Source organism: Ctenopharyngodon idella, chromosome 9 (assembly GCF_019924925.1).
Source record: "Ctenopharyngodon idella isolate HZGC_01 chromosome 9, HZGC01, whole genome shotgun sequence".
NCBI lineage: Eukaryota > Metazoa > Chordata > Actinopteri > Cypriniformes > Xenocyprididae > Ctenopharyngodon > Ctenopharyngodon idella.
The window spans coordinates 9835079-9858459 of NC_067228.1; the positions used below are offsets into that span (position 1 = coordinate 9835079).

A 23381-nucleotide genomic window follows, 5' to 3' on the forward strand; every position below is an offset into this window, starting at 1 on the left:
CAGCGCTGTAACTTTGCAGATACTGTTTATGCTCATGCAGCAACATAACACACTAACTAAAGTTAAAGTGAATTCGCAATGAACCACCCCTTTAAAATCCAAACAGCGACTTTTTTTTTTGGTCGGGAAGTGTAGTTGATTATTATTAGTAATAAGCCTAATATCAGGATGTTTAAGGGTGCCAAACAACTTATGCATATAAAATTTAATTGATTTATTTGGTGTACAGCTGCTTCAAATGACTGGATTTCAGCACTTAGAAGCAGTTTTATAATGAAAATGATATTTTGCAGAATTAGAACAGCCATCATTCTCATGATCCTATACTGATTTAATTCGAATACTTTCTGCTTCATTTAACACATTTTACCATTTTTAAATCCATCCCACGCTAAAATTCTGCAAATTTCCCCTCAAAATCAGTACAGAAAAAAAAAAACAAATCAAAAACAACAAAATGGAGATTCCACCTGGGCCTGATAATGGACAAACAGAAATAAAACCTGTTCGCACTCCTGCATGTTTAGACTGCACACAACCTGCATTAGGCTGTTTGTTTCATCAATATATCCCACAACACGATAAAATAACTCCAGCTTTCCATCCATTTGTCATCCATTTGTCATCCATTTGTGCAAATGTACAGCACAGAGCTGGTTTGATCCAACAGCTGCAAAATAGCATCAGGGTCAAAATGGGCATATTCAGCATAATGCCTTAACATGCCCTGCTGTAAATGAATGGCCATTAGCCAATATGAAATGGCTTAAATATGAACTCTATTGCTGCCACATGGGTGCCCCCTCATCTGGCTGGCATAAGGTGCCATCTGCCTGCTGGTGTTTCAAATGCCTGTGTGCCAGATCCGTGATTCCCGCTGATCTAATGAACTCAAAGATTTAATCTGTAACTGCTTAAACTGAGACTCTTGAACTATAGGAATGTGCATTTAAGTGAATGAATAGTTCACCCAACAAATAAAAATGTATCTTTACTCACCATCAAGTCGATACAAACTGTTTCTTTTTGTGTGTGTGAAACACAAAAGGAGAAATTTTGAAGAATCTTCACAATTTTCATTTTGAGGTGAACTGTCTGTCTGTGTGATGTGTGCTAATAATCTAAAAAATATATATATATTATTCTGGTCAAAAAAAAACTTCCCACGCTCTACTGCTGTTTTTCCCCAAACTCTACATTTCTGTTTGGTTTCTCCCTTCCTGCAGTCTCTCTTTGTTATGAGCTGTGACATGTATCGTACTTTGCTCCCACACAATCGCAGATGTGTTGGGTTTAATTGTGGCATCAATATCTGGACCACAAGATAATGTGCAACACTCTAGTGGGCTGTTTGGTCATAATATTAGCTTTTTCCAATTAGCACCGAGTTTAAGCAATGTTTAAGTGATAAACATAATGCGTGTGCGCAGAGTAATGGCCAAATGCTTGATATCTCTATTACTGGCAGACTAATAAAGCTGAATGAGGATCTCCCAAGAAGCTTTAAATGTTTCACTCATGAATGACATTAGTTTGAGGCTAGAGAAAATGAATAAATAACATTCCATTGATTAATAAGCTGCTATAAACGTATTACCTTCAAATCCATTCATTTATCTTGGCGATATGAACCCAGTATCTTCTGTTTGTGATTTAGATTAAACACTTCAAATTAAAGCACAAAATAAAAGGCTATGAAATGGTGCATGAATATTTTGGGTCTTTTATTGGATACTCCATCTCACTAAACATGTTAATTATAGATGACCTGTTCTTGAAGATCTGCTCTAGCGTAAAATAACTTTCTGTGATGTTTGTTAATATTTATTGAGGAATGAAGTCTAGATGTTTCCTCCACTCTCACTCTCGTAAGACAGACACAAACATGGACACATTCATAGAAATGATTTTCTTTTTGTGTAATCACACGCATATCTGCTATTGTGTGCTGAGAGCAGCAGTTTCTCGCTCTTTGGTACATTGAACAGACAGTGCTGACTGTTAAGAACAGCCAGAAAGATTCAAGTCGGTCTCAACCCACTCACATGCCACATTGAGCCCACTAGATTTTTGGATATAAGCAGTGTGGTTATGGTTAAGGATAGCTAGCTTGTCTTGATCTGTTAGTTTTTACCTTAAAGGAAGGAGACCGTTTCAAGAGAAGTGGACAAACACTGATAAAAACTTGTAATTGTGCCAATAACTGTAGCAGGGCTCAACAATAAGGATCAATCAGTAATGTTTTCCTGCAAAAGTGTGTTGGTATGAATTTATAGTTGTTTTTGTTATCAAATTAAATATATTTAAATATATACTTATTTATAGCAGGCAGCATTACTTCAGTCTTCAGTGTCAAAAAAATCCACAAAAATATTTTCAACATTAATAATAATAATAATAATAAATGTTTAAGGTCAAATCAGCATATTAGAATGATTTCTGAAGGATCATGTGATACTGAACACTGGAAGCTGAAAATAATTCAGCTTTGCCAGCACAGGAATAAATTACATTTTAAAATCAATAATACTAAAACACATTACTGTTTTCACTGAATTTTTGATCAAATAAATCTTTCACAAACATTAAAAACCAGTAGACCGGTAGTATAATTATAATAAATTAAATAAAATTATAGAAATTTTTAAAAAAAGTTACTAAAGAAATGTGGCCAGTGAAACCTGAGTTACTGTCCTGACTGGGCCAACAGAAAAAAGCCTTAATGTTGAGTCCTGTCTACTTAGATTTATGTTTGTTAAAATACTTGTAACTGTTCGACTGGCCCCCCGGTGGATGGATAACACCTCCTCAGCTAACTTTTGAGTTTGAGTTTCCTGTTTTAGAGGTTACAAGTTAACCATGCAGCAGAGCTCTCCGACAGTCTGGGTTCACGTTGGCGGTAGTGGAACAGGCTGGTGGCGTCCAAGTCACTGGAATACCTAATGGCTTCTGCAAACAGCTTTACTACCTGTAGAAAAGGGAAACAGGTATTTAATACTAGAACCAAAATTATTCATGATACATTTAAAAGACAAGGCTGACCTGGAAGTTTGTGATAAGAGGTACTCCGTAATCCACCGCCATTCTCCGGATCTGGAAGTTGTCCTTGAGAAACTTGGTGTTGTTATTCGGTAAGTTGACCACTAGGTCAATGTGTCCTTCACTGATAAGTCTATTCAGAGCATAATACAAAGAGTGGCACGTTATAAACCTTTTACAAATTTCAAAAGGTATAGTTAGTAATTTTTTGGTCCCCATGAGGCAACCGGTTCAATGTAAAATTAACCAGTTTTTATTACGTTACTGATATAACTAGATTCTCTTGTAAGTATGCATGATAAATTTAGCATTTTTCACAAGTGCTATTCATTATTTAGGGTATACGCCTTTATCCAAGTATCAAAAATGTTAATTAAATATTCAAACCAGACACCAAGCCTTAAATTGTGAACCTAAGTCTCAAATAATGTATGTGAAGCTGCATTAAAAGCTCCCTCTGATTAGTTATAAATGTGATTAGCTGAATCTGTGATCTGACTTTAGTAAACATCTCTTACTAAACCAAAATGGTAGAGGCCTTTTACTGCAACCCTTGAGGGCAGACGGCAGACATACTTGAAGTATCTCAGTATGCAGTGTCTGAGGGCGTTTTGCTACGACAGCCGTGCTCCAGAGCAGAATGCTAACATGTGAAACAAAGATGCCTGAAGGCCTAAAAGGTGACTGGATCCTCTGTTGACAGGCTTGGCTTCTTGGGTCTCACAACAGCAGATCGGTTACTGTCACAGCTAAGTGCTTCCGCCAAACAAAGCCAACAATCATTTTCATTTTTATGCAATACCATAACTGTAACTCAAAGTAGTAAAGCTACTAACCTAATCATGTTTTTCAGCATCATGACTGTCTGTTTTCTAATCTAATTGAATTAATGATAATATATATTATATATATATATATATATATATATATGAGAAGTTAATATTATCAAGGACACATTTTAAAGTTTAAAGGGGACAGTAATTATATTATATTATATTATAATGTTGACAATTATTTCAAATTAAGTGTTCTTTACAATTTTCTATTAATCAAAGAATCCTGAAAAAAATGGATCACTCTTTCCACAAATAAATGATTTTTTACTATTGTTCTATTGTTTCAGCATTGATAATAATAAGAAATGTTTCTTGAGAAAATTTGATATTAGATTGATTTCTGAAAGATCATGTGACACTGGAGTAATGATGCTGAAAATTCAGCTTTGCAGCACATGAATAAATAACATTTTAAAATAAAAACTTATTTTAAATATTGTTTTCACTGTATTTTTGATCAAACAAATGCAGCCATAGTGAGCATAAATGACTACTTACTTTTGAACAGTACATGTATTAGCCATTAAAGTAACAAATATTTTCTGTCCTTAAAGGAGATTTAAGTGTGAAAAAATATATGACATTAAATCGCAATCAATAATAATAATATTTTATTTATATAGGACTATTAATACATTTTTAAAATATATTTTATTTCAATATTTAATCAATTTATAGTGCTAAGTACTAAAGTACAAGTCAAAAGTACACACCTGCTGATGCTTGGTAAGGGTGTGTTATTGGTTTCATGTCTCGGCCAAACAACGGGGATCGTTGGAACATCATTAGCATTAAGCCAAGCTGACGTACCCTCTGTGGCGTAGAGCTAAAGACAGAACAATAGAAGCAGGTTTGTTCTTTATCCACATGAGATATAATTTAGCTAAGAAAAAGACTACTAAAGCATGTCAATGGCTGTTTTATTGGTTCACGATAGTAAAACCAACTGTATATCGAACTCAACAAAGAAAGTGGATGGAAATTTCTCACCTTGAAGCCCTCCTCATGAAGCTGATGAGCAGTGGACAGGAAGTTAGGCCTAAAAGAATGCTGGAGATGACCAAAAAAAAAAAAAACGTAAATAAAACAAAATAAAAAAGCAGGAAGAAAAAGATCAAAGCCAAAAGGTCAGGCAGTCTGTGTGGATGGACACAGAGTAAAAGACTATTTCTAGAAGAAAAGTCTTCCTCTAAGCACTTCCAGATCAATGGCACAGCTCTGTGTTCACGGAGACTTAACCACGGGCTGGTAATCAGGCTTTAAAAAGCACGTCAGATCTGCAGTCCCCAGGTACGGCCATCAGGCAGGTTGCGTCTACAGAATCCGGAGGTTTGTTTCGAATGGGAATTTCATGCTCTCATTCATACCCGAGACATTAGAACACAATGCTGTCTGAGCATCGTCAATGACCCTGACAAGATATTTGATTTCCATGCTGAGAGTGGGCATGAATCGTAAACATCTGAGAGAGCACAGGAGGAAATGAAAGAGGGCATGCCGATGATAATATTACATAAAAACATAAAACAAAGCCTCTGAATTCCAGTGTCATAGTCGAGGCTTATAATGATGTGTGAACATCACACAGTTACACCCATGGAAAAAGAACCACAATAACATTTTGCCTATAGAAAACCATTTGAGGATACAGATCAGATCATATCTATTAAGTGCTTTGTGTTTTAAGCATTTAGGAATTTCTTTATAAAGCCTGTTTAATACATCTTGTGCCTGCAGAACGAGGTTGTGTCGCACTAGCCGAATTTGGCAAGACATTTCACTCTGATTCTCAGTCAAGTGCAACTCACTGAAATTAAAACAGGAGTACTGCAAGAACATAAAACACTGTAACAGGGTGATTCAGGATGCATTTCATGTGAATATATGTGATTGCAGTGAATATATGTGATCGCGTATCCGTCCATTCGAGACTGTTAAACGTTCATGTGCAGCTTCAGGGAGATTTACATGCAATACATTCAAACTACTCTATACCTGCTTTCTTATTTCAGTAGTCATTTATAGATAATCAATGTCTGCGATATTGATGAGGAAAAGTTTGGATCAGATCCAAGCAGGACTTATGTGAATATACACATAATACACTTTCAGGCTGACTGTGTTTATTTAGGCCTGTCATGACGACTGATTAATCATCTGATCATGGTTATTTGATCTAATCATAATTATTTGAGACAATAATTGTGCAGTTTAAATTTCAATCACATTTTGCCATCCAAAATTTAAGGGCTTGAAGAAATCCCATCAAATGCACAATATCATGTCTCCTTTTCCATTGTGTTATGGAGAAGCAGGGAAGTCTTAATCTAGCAAAGTTTAAAGATTAAATATTATTTAAGGAGGTTATGATACTTTTATGGTGTTTTTTTGTCATTTTTTTTAGCTTGACAAACCTAGTCCCCATTCACTTCCATTGTATAGAAGCAGCCAGAAGAAAAAAAAGCTTATATTTCATAATGACACAAGGGTAAAAAACTAACATAATTTTATATTTTTCCCATGCTAACTTTTAAGCTCATAAATGCTCTCTAAATATTTCCAGGAATTGTTTTCCTACTTGAAAACTTCATATTATGGCTTTTATCAATTTATGAGTAAATAACAACCTGCTCTGATCAAAACAAGCCAGAAATGTTTATGTACTATTGTGTAAATCTGAGAGGATGTAATTCAGACAGTCTTTTGAAATTCATCCCTTAAGGAAAGAAAAAAAAGTTTCTCCTTTACTTGTATCCCAATGAGAATCCCCTTCTGAGGAAGCTTGAATCCTGTAGAGAGCATGGCCTTCAGGAAGGCAGAATAGATGTTTGGTCCAAAGCAAGCCACCTGCAGAGACAAAAGAGAACGCTGAAAAACAAGAGCAAGAAAGAAATATCTTGATCTTTAAGATCATGAGCAAATCTGTAAATTTTCATTGCAGCATACAGAAACTCCTGGATAAATTATTCATTTATCTCCATCAGTACAATATTCAAAGCCAAAGTGAGATAAATCAAACATATTAAAGATGTTGCTGAATAAAGGTAGACTGGTGTGATATTAAAATTATGAAAAAGAAAAAACCCGGACAGAATGGGGCCATCATAAAATCTGGGGTGGAGATATTATACTTCCTGTTCTAAAGCTGAAAATCAGTGCTGCACGATAAAAACGTTCCTCCTGCTTCATTGTCCTCCAGGCTGGTTTCTATGGTTTTCCCGTTGCCAGGGAGAGCAGGTAGAGCTGAATTTGAAGGCAGGACAGAAAAACTAGATGTAGGTGTCCACGAGCACCTCCGAACTAATAGGACTACAAGTGGACAATATGTAAATGTTTATCCCTGATGGAGGGGCTGTTTCCCAGATAACTGTGATGAAAACATGAGCTGGAGCCTCTTCAGATTCTCTGACAGATGTAACAGTAATCAATGTGTCTAAAGCAGCTCCATACCTCTCCAGTGGAGGCCATCTCACAACGCAGGACAGGGTCAGCTTCTCTCAACCGAGGCCAGGAAAACATTGGAGCCTAGCAAAAAGTATAAAAATATTCAACTCAAGTAGTCTTTCAATTTTTTTTTTTTTTTTTTGGCTAATGCATCAATAGTACTGTTGAAGCATCAATATTACTTCAATATAACTCACAGATAATATAACACAGGATAAACTCCACAATGCATTAACGAGACCAGACAATGACCACTGAAAACACAGGAACATATATACAGATATATGAAAAGAATGACAAATCATATTAGTTACCATGATGACAAACGAGTAGCTGGAACTGAACAAAGGAAAACAGAAACCAATGAATACTAACTAAAATCCATGAAAGTGAAACTAAGACGACACAGACAGACTGTGTGACAACAGTACCGTTCAAAAGTTTCAAAATGTTTTTGAAAGATCTTTAATGCACACCAAGGCTGCATTTATTCAATCAAAAATACAGTAAAAACTGTAATATACTGAAAGATTACAATTTAAAATAAGTATTTTCTATTTGAATATGTTTTAAAATGTAATTTATTCCTGTGATGCAAAGCTGAATTTACTTCAGTCTTCAGTGTCACATGATCCTTCAGGAAATCATTCTAATATGCTGATCATGTGCTGCTCAAGAAACATTTCGTATTATTATCAATACTGAAAACAGTTGTGCTGCACATATTTTGTGAACAGAAAGTCTTTCGTAACATTATAAATGTCTTTACTGTAACTTTTGATCTATTTAATGCATTATATATGAGAGAGAGAGATAATTATATAGAATTATATATATATAAATAATTATTTTGGCAAATAAATTGTACATAAAAAGCTTTAAAAAAAACTTAACCCTTATTTTACACAATTGTTACTCAAAATTCACTAAAAACATTAAAAACTGTTGGCAATAAAATTGTCTGATTATATAATATATTTCTCTATTACATTTAAGCATCTAGAATGATCAGCATATATAGACCTGCAAGAAAAACAATTGCAATTTAGGAGACGTACCATTTATTTAGAAAAGCTATCTGATACAAATGCTGTTTACTTCCTGACACGTATCTGTGAAGCATTATTGCTCAGTGTTTATCACGAATCCTGGGAAAAAGAAAGCGAGAAAATGTATACAAGCCTAATGAAAGTCTAATGTGTCCATTTTTAATATAGGGTTAATGGTTTCAAGAGCATTTGACATGTTAGGGTGATTCTCACCAATCAAATGAGATTATAAGAAAACTTCTTGATTGAGAGTGTATAAGAAAACAGGAAACCTGCTACACCACTGCCACCCACAGGCCAAAACATAAGCAGACCTGAATCACCCACATAGGCGACATTCAAAAAACATTTGAAGAAGAGACATAACAAGGACACAATGAAAAGACTTCAACAGAAAGGTCAACTTAAGCAGAACACATCTAAAAGGAAAATAAGGATGCTGGGTAAGTTTCAATTTTGGGTGCTACTGAGAGTCCGCTTATCCATGTTATTTTGCAATGCGGATGCAAGCTAATTTCTGTGAATGTGCGAGACTTCCGATTCATTAGCCGCTATAGATAAACAACTAGAAAAATAACAAAGGCAGTACACAGTAAAACTGTTTGTTTGTAATTAAGACAATACATTAAAATAATGTGATAAAAAATAGTTTGCAATTATTAATTGTACAGCTAAAAATAACTGGAAGTGAAGAGAACATGATGAGACTGCTAAATCTGAATGTTTTGGACTAGACCAACAGGGGAGCGGGTTTGACTTCTATTCAAGCAGTTTTCAAGTGACGGGGCGAGCTGATTGCCTGTGAGAAGTGACATCCTTATCTCTCCAATTAAAGGCAGACAGCTCCCATTACCTGCACAGGGGAAACGGGACACAGATTAACACGCCACCTCGGCCTGCACTGCAGCGTGCCACCAGGGGGAACTCATCCTTGAAGCCATCTAATCAGCCCTGGATAAGCCAGCCTCACTTACGCATGTAAATGCGAGAGGAAGCTGCACCGGCGGGAATAAACAAGCAGCTTTGATTCATTCTGTTACTGATGCATTGTTGGCTTTTAATGTGGCAGGAATCCCAGTGGAACCTCCGCCAGGCTGAACTGTAGAGGTGAAGGACACTACTAGTTCTACTACTACTACTACTACTACCACTACTCCAAACCGGGCACCGTTCCAGAGACAGTTCATCGTGATAGCAGATATATTATTTACAACTGAACCCCCTGAGGATTCACTCTACCCTGTGAGGAGAATCTCAGAACATCTTAGGTGAAGTAGCAAAGAGTGGTCTTTCCTATTACCAATTTATAGAGCTTCCTTTAAAGGCCAGTGGTTGGCATGGAAACCAGGCCTTCCTGGTCCCATCGGGTCACTGCATACATTACAAGACGAAAATTACAAATATTGTACACTGACAATTGTATCACATAATGCCGGCAGAACGCTGAAGAAAAGTCAGTGAGCAAATTTGTATTGGATCTTTTGAGTGATACAGTATCAGAATCATCTTGGTGGACGTATTTCTCAAAAAACTCTTGTTAATGTGAAGAGTAGAAATTCTCAAACAAGAATAATGAGCACTTTCAGAAAACACAAAGATGAAGTGTGTCCATGAACTTTGAAAATCTCTTACAGTACATGCCGACCTTTCTCCAACAGCTATCTGTGAAGCTGGGGAAAGTGGTAAAGACTTCACATTGGGGACTTGCTAGGCAGAGAGTGCGCGATTTCTGAGACGCTACCCAGCTTCACAAAAGCAAGCAAACATGAAAAATGACAATGTACCAATGTGCACTCTGTCATATTAATTCATATTATTTGTGTCATCCTGTACCCGACTGCTCACACAGAATTTAACTAATTCAATTAATTTAAAGGATTAGTTCACTTTCAAATGAAAATTAGCCCAAGCTTTACTTACCCTCAAGCCATCCTAGGTGTATATGACTTTCTTCTTTCTGATGAACACAATCAGAGAAATATTAATAAATATCCTGACGCAATCCGAGCTTTCTAATGGCAGTAAGCATTACCAAACGAGTATGAGCTGAAGAAAGTGTCTCCATCCACATCCATTCATCATAAACATATTCCACACGGCTCCGGGGGGTTAATAACGGCCTTCTGAAGCGAATCAATGCGTTGTGTAAAAAAAAAATATCCATAACAAGTTATGAAGTAAAATATCTAGCTTTCGCCAGACTGTCTTCCATATTCAAGTTACGAAGAAAGTGTAAACTGGCGTTGCGTCATAGCATAAGCTTTTTGAACTGCAAGAGTTTTACACTTTCTTCGTAAGTTGAATACGGAAGGCGGTCTGGCGGAAGCTAGATATTTTACTTCATAACTTGTTAAATATGGAAAAAAAAATTTACACAAATGCATCGCTTCGCGTCAGAAGGCCTTTATTGATCCCCGTGTGGAGTATGTTTATGATGGATGGATGTGGATGGAGACACTTTCTTATACTCATACTCGTTTGGTAATGCTTACTGCCATTAGAAAGCTCGGATGCGTCAGGATATTTATTAATATTTCTCAGACTGTTTTCATCAGAAAAAAAGAAAGCCATATACACCTATGATTGCTTGAGGGTGAGTAAAGCTTGGGCTAATTTTCATTTGAAAGGGAACTAATCCTTTAAGATCCTTTTATCTTTACCACACATTTATTTTCTCAGGTGCCACAAATCTGTTAATTCTCAATAATGTCAAACAAGAAAGAGAGAGAAAATATTATAATAAATATGCATAAACTACTGTTGAAAAGTTTGAAGTTGGCATGATTTTTAAATGTTTTTTAAGGAAGTCTCTTACGCTCACCAAGCCTGCATTTAGTTGATCAAAAACACAGTAAAACATGATATTATGAAATATTAGCACAATTTAAAATAACTGTTTTAAAAATATTTTTTAAAATGTAATTTATTCCTGTGATAGAAAAGCTGAATTTTCAGCATCATTACTCCAGTCTTCAGTGTCACATGATCCTTCAGAAATCATTGCTGATTTTGTGCTAAAGAAACATATCTTAATATTAATGTTGATAACAGTTGTGGTGCTTAATAACGTGGAAACCATGATAATCTTTTTCCAGATTCCTTGATGAATAGAAAAAAAACTTAATTTATTTGAAACAGAAATCGTTTGTAACGTTATACACGTCTTTACTCTGATTTTAATGCATCCTTGCTGAAGTATTGCTTTCTTTCATAAAAAAAAATACTGGCTAAAACGTTTGAATGGTAGCATTATATATATAGCTGTCTAGGGGAAACAACTAAGTTATAAGTAAAATCTCCGCCAAGACATTTCTTTTCTATGGGAAACTGAAGAAAAAGATCATGAGAGATGCATTTGAAAAAGAGAGAGAGAATTAATCTTTCATCTTGCGAGAGAGTGTAAATCCCCTATACGTCTCTCCCTAATGGAAACATCCAGTTAGCTGTTTAAAATTCCTCTCAGCACTAAATGAGGTATTTAAAACTTTGAGATTGGCAGGAGACGGGGATTATTCCCTTGTGATTGGCTCCTCTTTGCGGCTACTGCACTGAAACTCCTTGATCATTTCACAGGAAATGACTTTAGGAGAATAGAGACACCATTAAGGCGGACTCCTGAACCTGTGATACAAACCGTCACTAACACTCTAGTAATTTAATTGTACAATCAATCACTTTTAAAACTCATTCTTAACTGGCTTGCTCAGTAAGTAGGAACATGAGAAGACAAATAAAATATCTAAACAGCAGTACAAATTATCTATGGTAGTAGTTTGTACTGAAGGGTCACGTGACACTGAAAACACTGCTGAAAATTCAGCTTTGCCATCACAGGAAAAAATTAAATTTTTTCAATACAGTGATTTGGTAAAATTACACATCTTTGGGGGAAAGAGACAAATGTGATGATGACATGACAAGAACTACAACTGAACCTGCTTCTTCCACATGAACACAAAAGCTCAATGTGTCTGAAGCATGTGCAAAAACTGCTAGATCACCGCTTACTTCGCTTACATACCTTAATGCCAACATAGTCGACTGGAATGATTGGGTTTTCTAGGGACGGCAGATGAGACTCGTCCACTGGCTCACCCACCATGACCCTGGTGGCCACATCAATGAAGTCCACACCAATAGTTTTAGAGACGAAAGGGAAGGATCGAGAGGCGCGCAGGTTACACTCTATCACCTGAGACAGAAACACATGGTCCTGAGCATATTTTACAAATTACAAATATAAAGCTGAGCGCAAACTCAAAAGCTTAGCATGATTTATTTTTTCCTTACTATGACCTAATGATTTTCAATGAAAAGCATAATTTACAGAGTAAATAAAAAAAAAAAACTGGCAAATAGTTCATTCTGGATCAAAAATATGTTTCTAAATGTTTTCGTCCACTAGCCATGAAAAATTAATGTTTAAATTTCTATATTTTGAAGTCAGAAACATTTTCATGAAGAACTGAGAACCAATAACTTACCATTACATCATTGCCTTTCACCAAAAATTGAGTGTTAAATGGCCCTGATATCTCAAACGCCTTTGCAATTTTCTGTGTAGCAGTCTTCACCTAAAATAAGGAATATATATATTAAAATATATAAATAAAAACTATGAGTAATAACTCTTTGCATATGCACAGGCGGAAAACATCAGTCACAGTCTGAGTTATGCATGTCCTGTCAAATATACACCAATCAAATATACAAACATTTTAGGAAGCACAGAAAGTTTAATATCAACTCTGATAAACCGAGGCAGCTGAAAAGAGAAGACTTTGACTGACTGCTGGTCCTCTGAGAGACTGTAACTTTGCTGGGAATAAACACGCTTTGTCAGATGTGTTTTAAGTTGTGGATTTCACAAACACACTAACTATTTTTGACAGTCGGCATTGATTCAGCTTGAAGGAGAATGAAAAGTCACATCTGTGTCTCATGAAAAACACAATAAAGACCACACCAAAGGAGGGAAAGAAACTTTAGATGAAAAATGACACCAGCATGTTTTTAGAGCAATGGCAAGTTATATGTAGCCAGGTTTGAATTTTCCTGTTCAGACTGCAGTGGTTTTTGCCAGCACACATTGATTGTCATAGTAACAATACAAATTTTAGCAGTGGTGGTTTCAGCATTATGTTTTTCATGAAGACAGTATCCAAATTATTTATTTTCAAAGATTTATTTTTGGTGTTTTTGCCTTTTTATTATGATAGGACAGGACACGATGTGGGAGAGAGGAGGTGGGGGGGATGGGATCGGGAAAGGTCCACGAAGGTCCATCATTCAATACATTTTGCCTGTACATAAATAATCCTTTATGTTATATCATCGCAGATTGAAATCTATAAATCAAAATATTTATTGTATATATGAAGAAAAGGCTCAGCACCCAAGGCTCTATCTCCTATTGCCTCAATGGTGTACAGTGTCTTCGGGTAGACTGCTGAGGCGGATTGCTGGCAACAACCATTTTAGGATTGTTTGTGATTTGGTTTTAGTGCTAAAATGCTTTGTGAAATAGTCTTAGAGCAAAAATTTAGGAGTACTAAATTTAGGACTGACACACCCAAGTTAGGAGCTACTTTTAGCCTTAAGACGTTTTATGAATACGGCCCCTGATGTAAAAACACATACTACAATGAATGGTGAAAATAAAAATCAGACTAGAAGAAAAATCTGATAAAAATAACTAAAAATGTTCTACACTATGAAGATGGTTTGGATGAGGGTTGTGAAAAATGTGTTGGAAAGGCAAAAAAAACATCTGTCTGAACAAAGTGCAAACCGGCTTCACTAGAAAGGACACAGCAAGTTCGTTGAATGAAAATGAGGCTGGGACCTTCTCCAGAGCTCCCTGGCTGATGGTCTGGGTGGGCAATATAAGTGTGGCGTCTCCTGAGTGCACTCCTGCGTCCTCCACATGCTCTGTGATAGCATGAGCCAGCACCTGTAAAGACAGCCAAACTTAAAACAGTTAATTAGCTATAATTTATTTCAACTCCATATAGCATGTTCGCCAGCAGCCATATCACCCTGTAGCCCAAGACTAGTTGCCCACTGAAGCTAAGCAGGGCTGAGCCTGGTTAGTACCTGAATGGGAGACCTCCTGGGAAAACTAGGTTGCTGCTAGAAGAGGTGTTAGTGAGGCCAGCAGGGGGTGCTCACCCTGTGGTCTGTGTGGGTCCTAACACCCCAGTATAGTGATGGGGACACTATACTGTCAAAAAAAGCACTGTCCTTCGGATGAGATGTTAAACCGAGGTCCTGACTCTCTGTGGTCGTTAAAAATCCCAGGATGTCCTTCGAAAAGAGTAGGGGTGTTATCCCGACATCCTGGCCAAATTTGCCCATTGGCCTCTGTCCATCATGGCCTCCTAATCATCCCCATACACTGATTGGCTTCATCACTCTGTCTCCTCTCCACCAATAAGCTGGTGTGCGGTGGGCGTTCTGGCGCAATATGGCTGCCGTCACATCATCCAGGTGGATACTGCACATTGGTGGTGGTTGAGGAGATTTCACTTCCATAAGTAAAATGCTTTCAGTGCAGAGAAAAGCGCTATATATATGTAACAATATATAATGGATCATCTTGTGTCTTTGGTTGCTCTAAGACTCAGACTTTATTTCTTTTTGTAAATCTTGTAATTTGATTAATTTTGTAAGTGTCTTCATTACTTTTGTCAATGGTACTAGCTCTCAAGTGTCATATATTTATAATTCGTATATTGTTTTGGGAAAAAAAGAGAGACATGCAACGGCCTGTACATTGAACTGATGTCTGAGGAAGTGATATCAAGTCTAAGTTACGGTCCTCACATGACATCGGGTCTCCATTAAGGCCAATTCACACTGCACGACAGAGGGCAACAGACACTTTGTCGGATCAATGTGTTACTCCTGTCGCCGTCTATTGGTATTGGTCAGTGTTTGTTTTCGCAGATTGAACATGTTAAATCTGCATTTGTTGGGTCTTGGAATGTCTGAGAAGTGATGTACCATAATCTGGTGACTGTCTGCATTGATCAACGTCTGTCGGTGGAGTGTGAATAGGCCTTTTGGTCTCAAAGCAAGTGGGTACTCTTTTTAGTACCTTATTACAATTCCTACAAAACCAAGTTATGATATGAAGTTATGATGTAGTTTGAACTGCATAATAATGCCAGTAATGTCTTTAAAATTATATACTAGTATAACCAAATATATAGGTTATGAAATCAAACATTTCTCGTTCTTACTTTTTATGTACTAGCATAGCATAGAGCTACCCGATTAACCTGCTATCTTAGCTTATACACTTTGCACTTGCACTTACCCTAGATATATTCACAACTGTCTAAATATTTCATGTATTTATTTTAGTTAATAAAATAATGTAATGTTATTAAATTATTAGTTTGTTTATTATTATTATTATATAAAAAAAATCTTGTAATGCTTTTATTTTGAACCATTATTAAATGTTTTTTTTTTGTTTTTGTTTTTTTGTAAAGCAATTTAGCCTGCTATAGGCTACAACATCAGATTAGCCATGCAATAAGATATCATGATAACTTTTGATCAGGCATTAAAAACAGCTACTACCTGGGTCTTAAACGAGACTTGATTTCTCACGACACCAGGACTAAAATGGAGTTCCAGTTAGCAAACACAAATTTCATTAGGTAAGACTTTTTACAAATCACATATGTTTTATGTAGTAATTTTTTTATTTTTGGTTTGTGATTTGGATGTGATAACTGAGCACACACAGGCTCGGGACAACTTCAGTTTGAGCGTGAGCAGTCAGAGTCTTTGTTCAGCCAATCAGAAGACTTAAACAATTACTGTGTCAACACATTTTGACACCTATTTAAACCAAAACCACCTACAATTAAGATTATACTCACTTTAATGCAAAATACACATCATGTGACAATCCTAATTTTACTCACCACAAAAATTAGGTGATAAATAAAGCCATGATTAAGGAAGAAGATACAAGCATTTTTTCCATAGAGAAGCTGCCAGAGCCAGCTTTTAGTTTTTAAGTTCTTTTAGTTGTCTTGTTTTTGTTATGTGTGGGTGTGTGGGATAACAGTGTTCTAAAAAACATTCTAAAAAGTCTTACACAACAAATTGCATCCTCTGAACAATCAAACCACTGCAACGTAGATCTTTGTTTCGGCGAGACATTTTCAATCAAAACCAAGTGTTCCATATTCTGCTTTCAATTCTAGACAGATTTCTATTTAATACCTGATAAATTTATTTTACTCATTTTACCCATTTTCTGTTGGAGAATTAAAACACCAGCATGATTCTAGAATCGCTCACCTTGCCCATTCTGGCCACTGCATCCACCTCCACTTCTCTGGCACCACGGACAAATTTGGTGATGACCACAGGATGATCCTGTTTCCAAGAAAATGCAGCAAATAACAACATTGCTAAAAACATCTCTTAAGAATACTGCAAAGGACATCAAAAACACTGTATTGAAAAGCTGATTCAAAAAGTCTTTCAAGGCTATAGCTGTACATTAACAAGGACAGAGTGTTTGTGAAGTGCTTCCCAGAATTGCTAACCGTCTCTTACAGCCACGTCGACCTGAGTCTCATGCAGCACAGGGTCATCCTGTTACTTGCGTGAATATAAGCATCATGTAGTGCAGAACTTAACCCTTCCACCCAGCACCTGCCTGAAAGACCTGTCTATATTTCAATTTTGTTATATCCATTAGTTATATGAGTGACTTTCCAAGACAACCTGACCGGCACTTTGAAAATAATAATTTGTGTGGGAAAGTGAAACAAGCTTTTAGGCTGGTAGATTTTCATTGAATGTGGCTGATGTACAGATGTGTATTGAATATTTTAGGCTTTCATCTTTAAGTTGACCTGTGTGCTGGTTGTATTCATATAAAGTAAGTAACAGGGCGACCCTTTGCCGTGTAGGTAGCGAAACCTGCCAAATTGTGCGGACATAATTTTTGGCCAGATGGTCAAACTAAGAAATTATGAACACATGTAAAAACAAGAGAGAACCAAGGTAACTGATTTTGTTGTAGTCAGTGTATGCTTTTTCCTGTGATGTTTTTCTTTTCTTTTCTTTTCTTTTTTTTTTTTGCATAGTAAAATAAAGACTGTAGCTTTCCTAATATTTAAAATATCAAAAAATAAAATAAAAATATACAAAATATAAAATATTTTCTCATATTTTGATGGTTTCATGAAACTTGTAGGGTCATTAAAAATAAATATCCCCTCCAGACATCATATATATACACACACACACACACACACACAGGTTTGTTTTTCTATCTTAGTGAGGACATTCCATAGGCGTAATGGCTTTTTATACTGTACAAACTGTACATTTTATCCCCCTACACTACCCCTACTCCTAAACCTACCCATCACAGAAAACATTCTGTATTTTTACATTTTTTATAAAATGTTGTTGAGTATGTTTTTAAAGCTATTTTAAATGTTGATGAAATGTCCTCATGAAATGTCCTCATATTTCATGTTTACATCATAATACCAGTGTAATACCCATGTCATTATACAAATTTGTGTCCTCATAAAAAACAAAAACAAGCACACACACACACACACACACACACACTAGAGAAAGAGAGAGAGAGAGAGAGAGAGAGAGAGAGAGAGAGAGAATATATAGCACATATGCTAAGCAAATATATCATTACTTGATGAAAGACACACTAAGGCTAATTGAGTGCTTGAGAACATTATTCATTCCTTCTAAATCCAGCCATATAATTTTACCAGTCATAAAAGGGTTCACAACTCTATAAATCTCATTGATCTGCTCCGTTATATGACTGTGATGTTAAATATCTCATGAAATCATTGAATTCTGTGGCTTTTAGTCACGTCTGTTAGCTTAGATGCCCTCTATATGCCAGTGACAAAGAAAGCAAGCAAAGAAAGCAAGAAAAGTTGACTAATTTAACTTTTAGCTAATATAGAAATTTTTACAAACTAAAAGCCTTTCTCTTTTGGCAAAATGGATTATAACATTGCTAGATTTTGCTGAGGGCATTGATACAATTTATTCATCCATTGATGTGGCCTTTAAGTCTAAGATATGGGGTGATGTGCAACCTGCTATGCTTCACAGTTCAGACAAAGTTAATTGTTGTTGGTCTTTGGCAGAGGTCCATCTAGATCTAAGAAAACATTGATTTTATGTAAGTATTGCAAAGAATTGCAGTTCTTCAATGATTCTCTATATCCTCTAGCTACAAGTCTCAATAACTAGCTCATAACAATATAAAAACAATCATTTTCATCTTTTGTTAGTGATGGTATTAATAAAAAAAGATATGGTGAAAAAAAATACTTACCCCCAGTTTCACAGACAAGGCTTAAGCTAGTCCTAGACTAAACTGCATGTTGGAGCCGTTTTAACTGAAAGCAAATTGCACTGACATATCTTAAAATAAGTCAGTGCCATTGTTTTGTCTCAAGATACACACCAGTAATGTTTTTTTCTGGTGTACTTTCATAAAAGCTACTTAAATATCCAAATTGAACTAAGGTCTAATCCTGGCATAGGCTAAGCCCTGTCTGTGAAACCGGGCCTATATATCCTTGCTTATGCACTCAGGAATGGCTCAATGATGTTGACAGTGATGGGAAAGCAGTTTTGCTGGACTCAGGACAACTATTGCACTCTTAAGTGAAAAACTGAAAGGGGCAGCAGGAACAGGAGATGAAAATCAATACTGGCCCTGAAGTACAGGAAAACTGGAGCTGATGGAAATGTGCTTGGTCTGCCTTTAAAGGGGACCTATTATGCCCCATAAAATAAGTTAAAATAAGTCTCTGATGTCCCCAGAGTGTGTATGTGAAGTTTTAGCTCAAAATACCCCACAGATAGTTTTTCAAGGCATGTTAAAATTGCCACTTTTTGGGGTTGAGCAAAAACGCACCGTTTCAGTGTGTGCCCTTTAAATGCAAATGAGCTGCTGCGCTCAGCCTAAGAGGGCGGAGCTTCAAGAGCTGATTCTCCGGGGTCAGGATTCCGTCAGGACGCACTATAATGTCAGAAACTGCAAATATATGCTGCATGGAGATAGAACAGGTATAGTTTAGTTCAATTACAGGTTATAACTTATATTGTCTTCTTGTTTTTATCCACTATATTATACAAGCCTGTTTACCGATGAGTTTTATAACGTTTATTATACTTCACACAAAATATGAAGCGTCCGTTTTCACTCTAGAAAATCACTGTAAGAGCTTCATAAAACAGTGCAAGTGTGCATTAAAATATTATCCATAAACTCTCTCTCCTTTGCATTATCATCAACATACACAGCGAATTACACAGAAACACTTGTTAAAACTAACAATAAACAAATATATAAAGACCTTATGCCTTTTCGGGTGGAGCTTAATAAACTGGTAAACTTTATATCCGTAAATCAACTCCGATGAACTGTAATAAAGTGCTCTCACCTTCATTACTGCCGTATCCAGTATCACTCTGGAGACTGTAAGATGGATCATGAATAGTTTACTGATCCATCCTTGAGTAACAAATTTTTAGCACAACCTCTGTTTTGTATTGTCCCTTTGTATTGACATTCGTTCACAAAGCAGTCCGGTGTGAAATGATTCACGCAGATATAAACGTATTTCGGTAGAGTTGAGGGAGCATTTTCTTCGAAAACAAAATTAATCCACCTCGTCTTCAGTGGCTCAGATTTAGGGAGCAAATGGAGAGAGCTATGTGGATTAATCCATCCAGCTAAAGAACACCTAAAACGCTTGGGAGACATTCTCGTCGGTGCAGCAATGGCGGACTGTGTACAACTGGCTGTGAACTCGCTCAGGACGGTTCAATGTTAAAACGGCAGTGTCTGTCAACATTCGTGGGCGGGGCCTGTAGCTAATGTGACATCACACTGCCAGGGATCTGGAAACAGCTTGTTCTGAGAAACTGCTTATGATTTATGGGGATTAAAAAAAAAAAAGGAGTGGTTGGATTTTTATCATTATAGGGTGGTTGTGTACACACACTGCCAACACACATTTATGTCCAAACACCATGCAAAAGTGAATATTGCATAATAGGTCCCCTTTAAAAAAAAAAAAAAAAAGCTCTTTTGGGCATCTTTTTCTAAAGGGTATGTTCAGATAGGATGAAATATAATTCCAAGAGCATCATTCATTTGTGATAATGGGTATAAAGGGTGCATATTACATTATTTATTGACTGAGCCATTGCATGATTCATGTGGCAAAACCAACAAGCTTCACATGAAGTTATCTGTGCTGCAACTGGGCCAAATGGTTAAATGTGCAGTCCTCACCTGTGACACCTGTGTGGCTTCCTCAAGGAAACGTTTCATCTCATCTTCACCGTACACCACATTCATGGCTGAGCCACTGAAAAGAGAAAGATTCGTATCATTCATCACTCTGACACTTAAATGAGTCCATCAGGAAATAATATGAGACAAAAACATAATTCGATGGTTGTAGAGTCAAACCTAACAGGAAGATATGTAGAGTTGTGTAAAAGAAGAAAGAAAAAAGCCAAACTAGAGAAATATATTTGGGTCAGCTGCTCCTTGGGGCGATCAGCACTGAATGCATTTCATATTGGAAAAAAAGAGACAGTTTTTGGTGATTTTAATGGCATCAGCCCTGCAGCTAACATTTGTGGTGTCGGCAGACGTCTAACGGTGACAGCAATCCAAACAGATGATTATCCATATATCTGGACCACCTTGTCTATCTGTCTATGTTTTATATATATATATATATATATATATATATATATATATATATATATATAAAGAGGAAGAATGAATTAAATTGATTAAATGTGACAGTGAAAACTTGCACTGTTACAAAGTGCTGTTCTTTTGAACTTTCTATTCAAAGCATCATGAAAATAAATGTTTGAGCACCAAATCAGCATATTGGAAGACTGAAGTAATCACTGCTAAAAATTCAGCTTTGCTTATTTTAAAATTTATTAAAATAGAAAACAATTGTAATAATTTATTAATAATGTAATAATATTTCACAGTATTGTTGTATGTTTTATCAAATAAATGTAGCCTGGGTGATCATAAGAGACTTCTTTCAAAAACATAAAAAAAAAATCTTACTGAACCCAAACTTTTGTCAGTCATAACCATAAGGCTTGTAAAGTTCAATTAAACTGTAAAACAATTAACACTGTATATCTTTCTTATGTCCCAACAGACAGAATTTATGAATTTAGATTAAGATGCCACATTGTAATTTATTAACGCTTAAATGATTAGTTCACTTTCAAATGAAAATTAGCCCAAGCTTTACTCACCCTCAAGCCATCCTAGGTGTATATTACTTTCTTCTTTCTGATGAACACAATTGGAGAAATATTAATAAATATCCTGATGCATCCGAGCTTTATAATGGCAGTAAGCGTTACCAAACGAGTATGAGCTGAAGAAAGTGTCTCCATCCACATCCATCCATCATAAACATATTCCACACGGCTCCGGGGGGTTAATAAAGACCTTCTGAAGCAAAGCAATGCGTAATTGTGTAAGAAAATGATCTATATTTAACAAGTTATGAAGTAAAATATCTAGCTTCCTCCAGACCGCCTTCCATATTCAATTTACGAAGAAAGTGTAAACTGGCGTTGCATCGTTTTTCCGTAAATTGAATAAGGAAGGCGTGGGGCGTAGCTTTTTGAACTGCAAGAGTTTTACACTTTTAAATGTTTTAACTGGAAGGTTTATGCATCGCTTCACTTCAGAAGGCCTTTATTAACCCCCCGGAGTGTGGAGTACACGTTTATGATGGATGGATGTGGATGGAAGCACTTTCTTTAGCTCATACTCATGACCCCTGTTCACTGCCATTAGAAAGCTCGGATATATCAGGATATTTATTAAAATATCTCTGATTGTGTTCATCAGAAAGAAGAAAGTCATATATACCTAGGATGGCTTGAGGGTGAGTAAAGCTTGGGCTAATTTTCATTTGAAATTGAACTAATCCTTTAACGCTCCTCATCATTATATACCTTATAGAAGGTTTGAAATCAGAACATACTAATCAACATCAATAGTTTGATAAGGCGAGAGTTTGATATCACCTTATCAGACTGCAAAACAAGGCATTCCCTTTTCATAGAATGACCAATTTATGGCAAATAAATAATCTCTAATCACCCGCTATTGGCGGGTATGGCAAAAAGTTAATTTTGAACTCTAAAGGAACTCCACAAAAACATTACAACAGGTGACCAGTGCTTACCGTCACACTATTTAATTGACAGTCAGCAATATGTTTCACTAACATATAAAAATGCAGTCGACACAGAGAGACAAGAGAGAAATATACTGAGACAGCCCTAAGTGTCTCTCTTCAGTAAGAACCGCTTCACGGTCCAGATGAACTGGCAGTGTTTCTGTCAGGTTCTGTGTCAGAGCTGCAGTCCCTGAGAGTCTGAGCCTGAGGCACGGGTTTAGGCAATATAATGATGCCAAACCACAGTTGGCACAAACACCCTCAGAAACACAGAGTAGGACTCAAAACACAGCTCTCAACTGAGGAGCTAAGCAGTGATGGATTCACATGGTGCAGTAAATATTCAAACGAATAAAAGAAGGAAAAAAAGTCATGTTTTTGGCAGTTTTTCTTGAAAACTAAAAGCAAATCACTGTCACTGCAAGAGACTATACTGTATGTTGCTGTTGGTTTACACCGTACAACAGTATAAAGATTTTATAGAGCTGAATGGATGTGCTAAAGCACTTTACTTTCATTCAGCTTCAGTTTCATATGTTGTGAATCTGGTTACAAGAAAACCAGACTGAAATTTGTGCTTTGCACCTTCCACTGAAAACTATTAGCTTCACACTTGGCACAATGCGAGTCTCTGTATTTTTGACTGCTGTGGTTCCCTAAAAAACAAAAACAAAAAAATCTGAACTGGTCTCAAAACAGACAATAACATATGAGGCAACATCTAATGAGAACAAATA

The 23381-nt window shown here is 36.3% G+C and overlaps 1 protein-coding gene across 1 annotated transcript in view; it reads right to left on the reverse strand.

The window, feature by feature from the left end:
* Positions 1-1700: 1700 nt before the first annotated feature.
* Positions 1701-23381, reverse strand: part of cps1 (carbamoyl-phosphate synthase 1, mitochondrial) — a 48330-nt gene continuing 26649 nt past the window's right edge. The window contains exons 28-38 of the mRNA XM_051906829.1: positions 20700-20775; positions 16691-16768; positions 14214-14321; positions 12853-12942; positions 12390-12560; positions 7326-7400; positions 6624-6722; positions 4866-4925; positions 4589-4701; positions 3043-3172; positions 1701-2968 (exon numbers count right to left, since the gene is read on the reverse strand). Of these exons, the coding sequence (XP_051762789.1) occupies positions 2840-2968; positions 3043-3172; positions 4589-4701; positions 4866-4925; positions 6624-6722; positions 7326-7400; positions 12390-12560; positions 12853-12942; positions 14214-14321; positions 16691-16768; positions 20700-20775 (1129 nt within the window). The 3' untranslated portion in view covers positions 1701-2839. The remainder of the gene's footprint in view (positions 2969-3042; positions 3173-4588; positions 4702-4865; positions 4926-6623; positions 6723-7325; positions 7401-12389; positions 12561-12852; positions 12943-14213; positions 14322-16690; positions 16769-20699; positions 20776-23381) is intronic.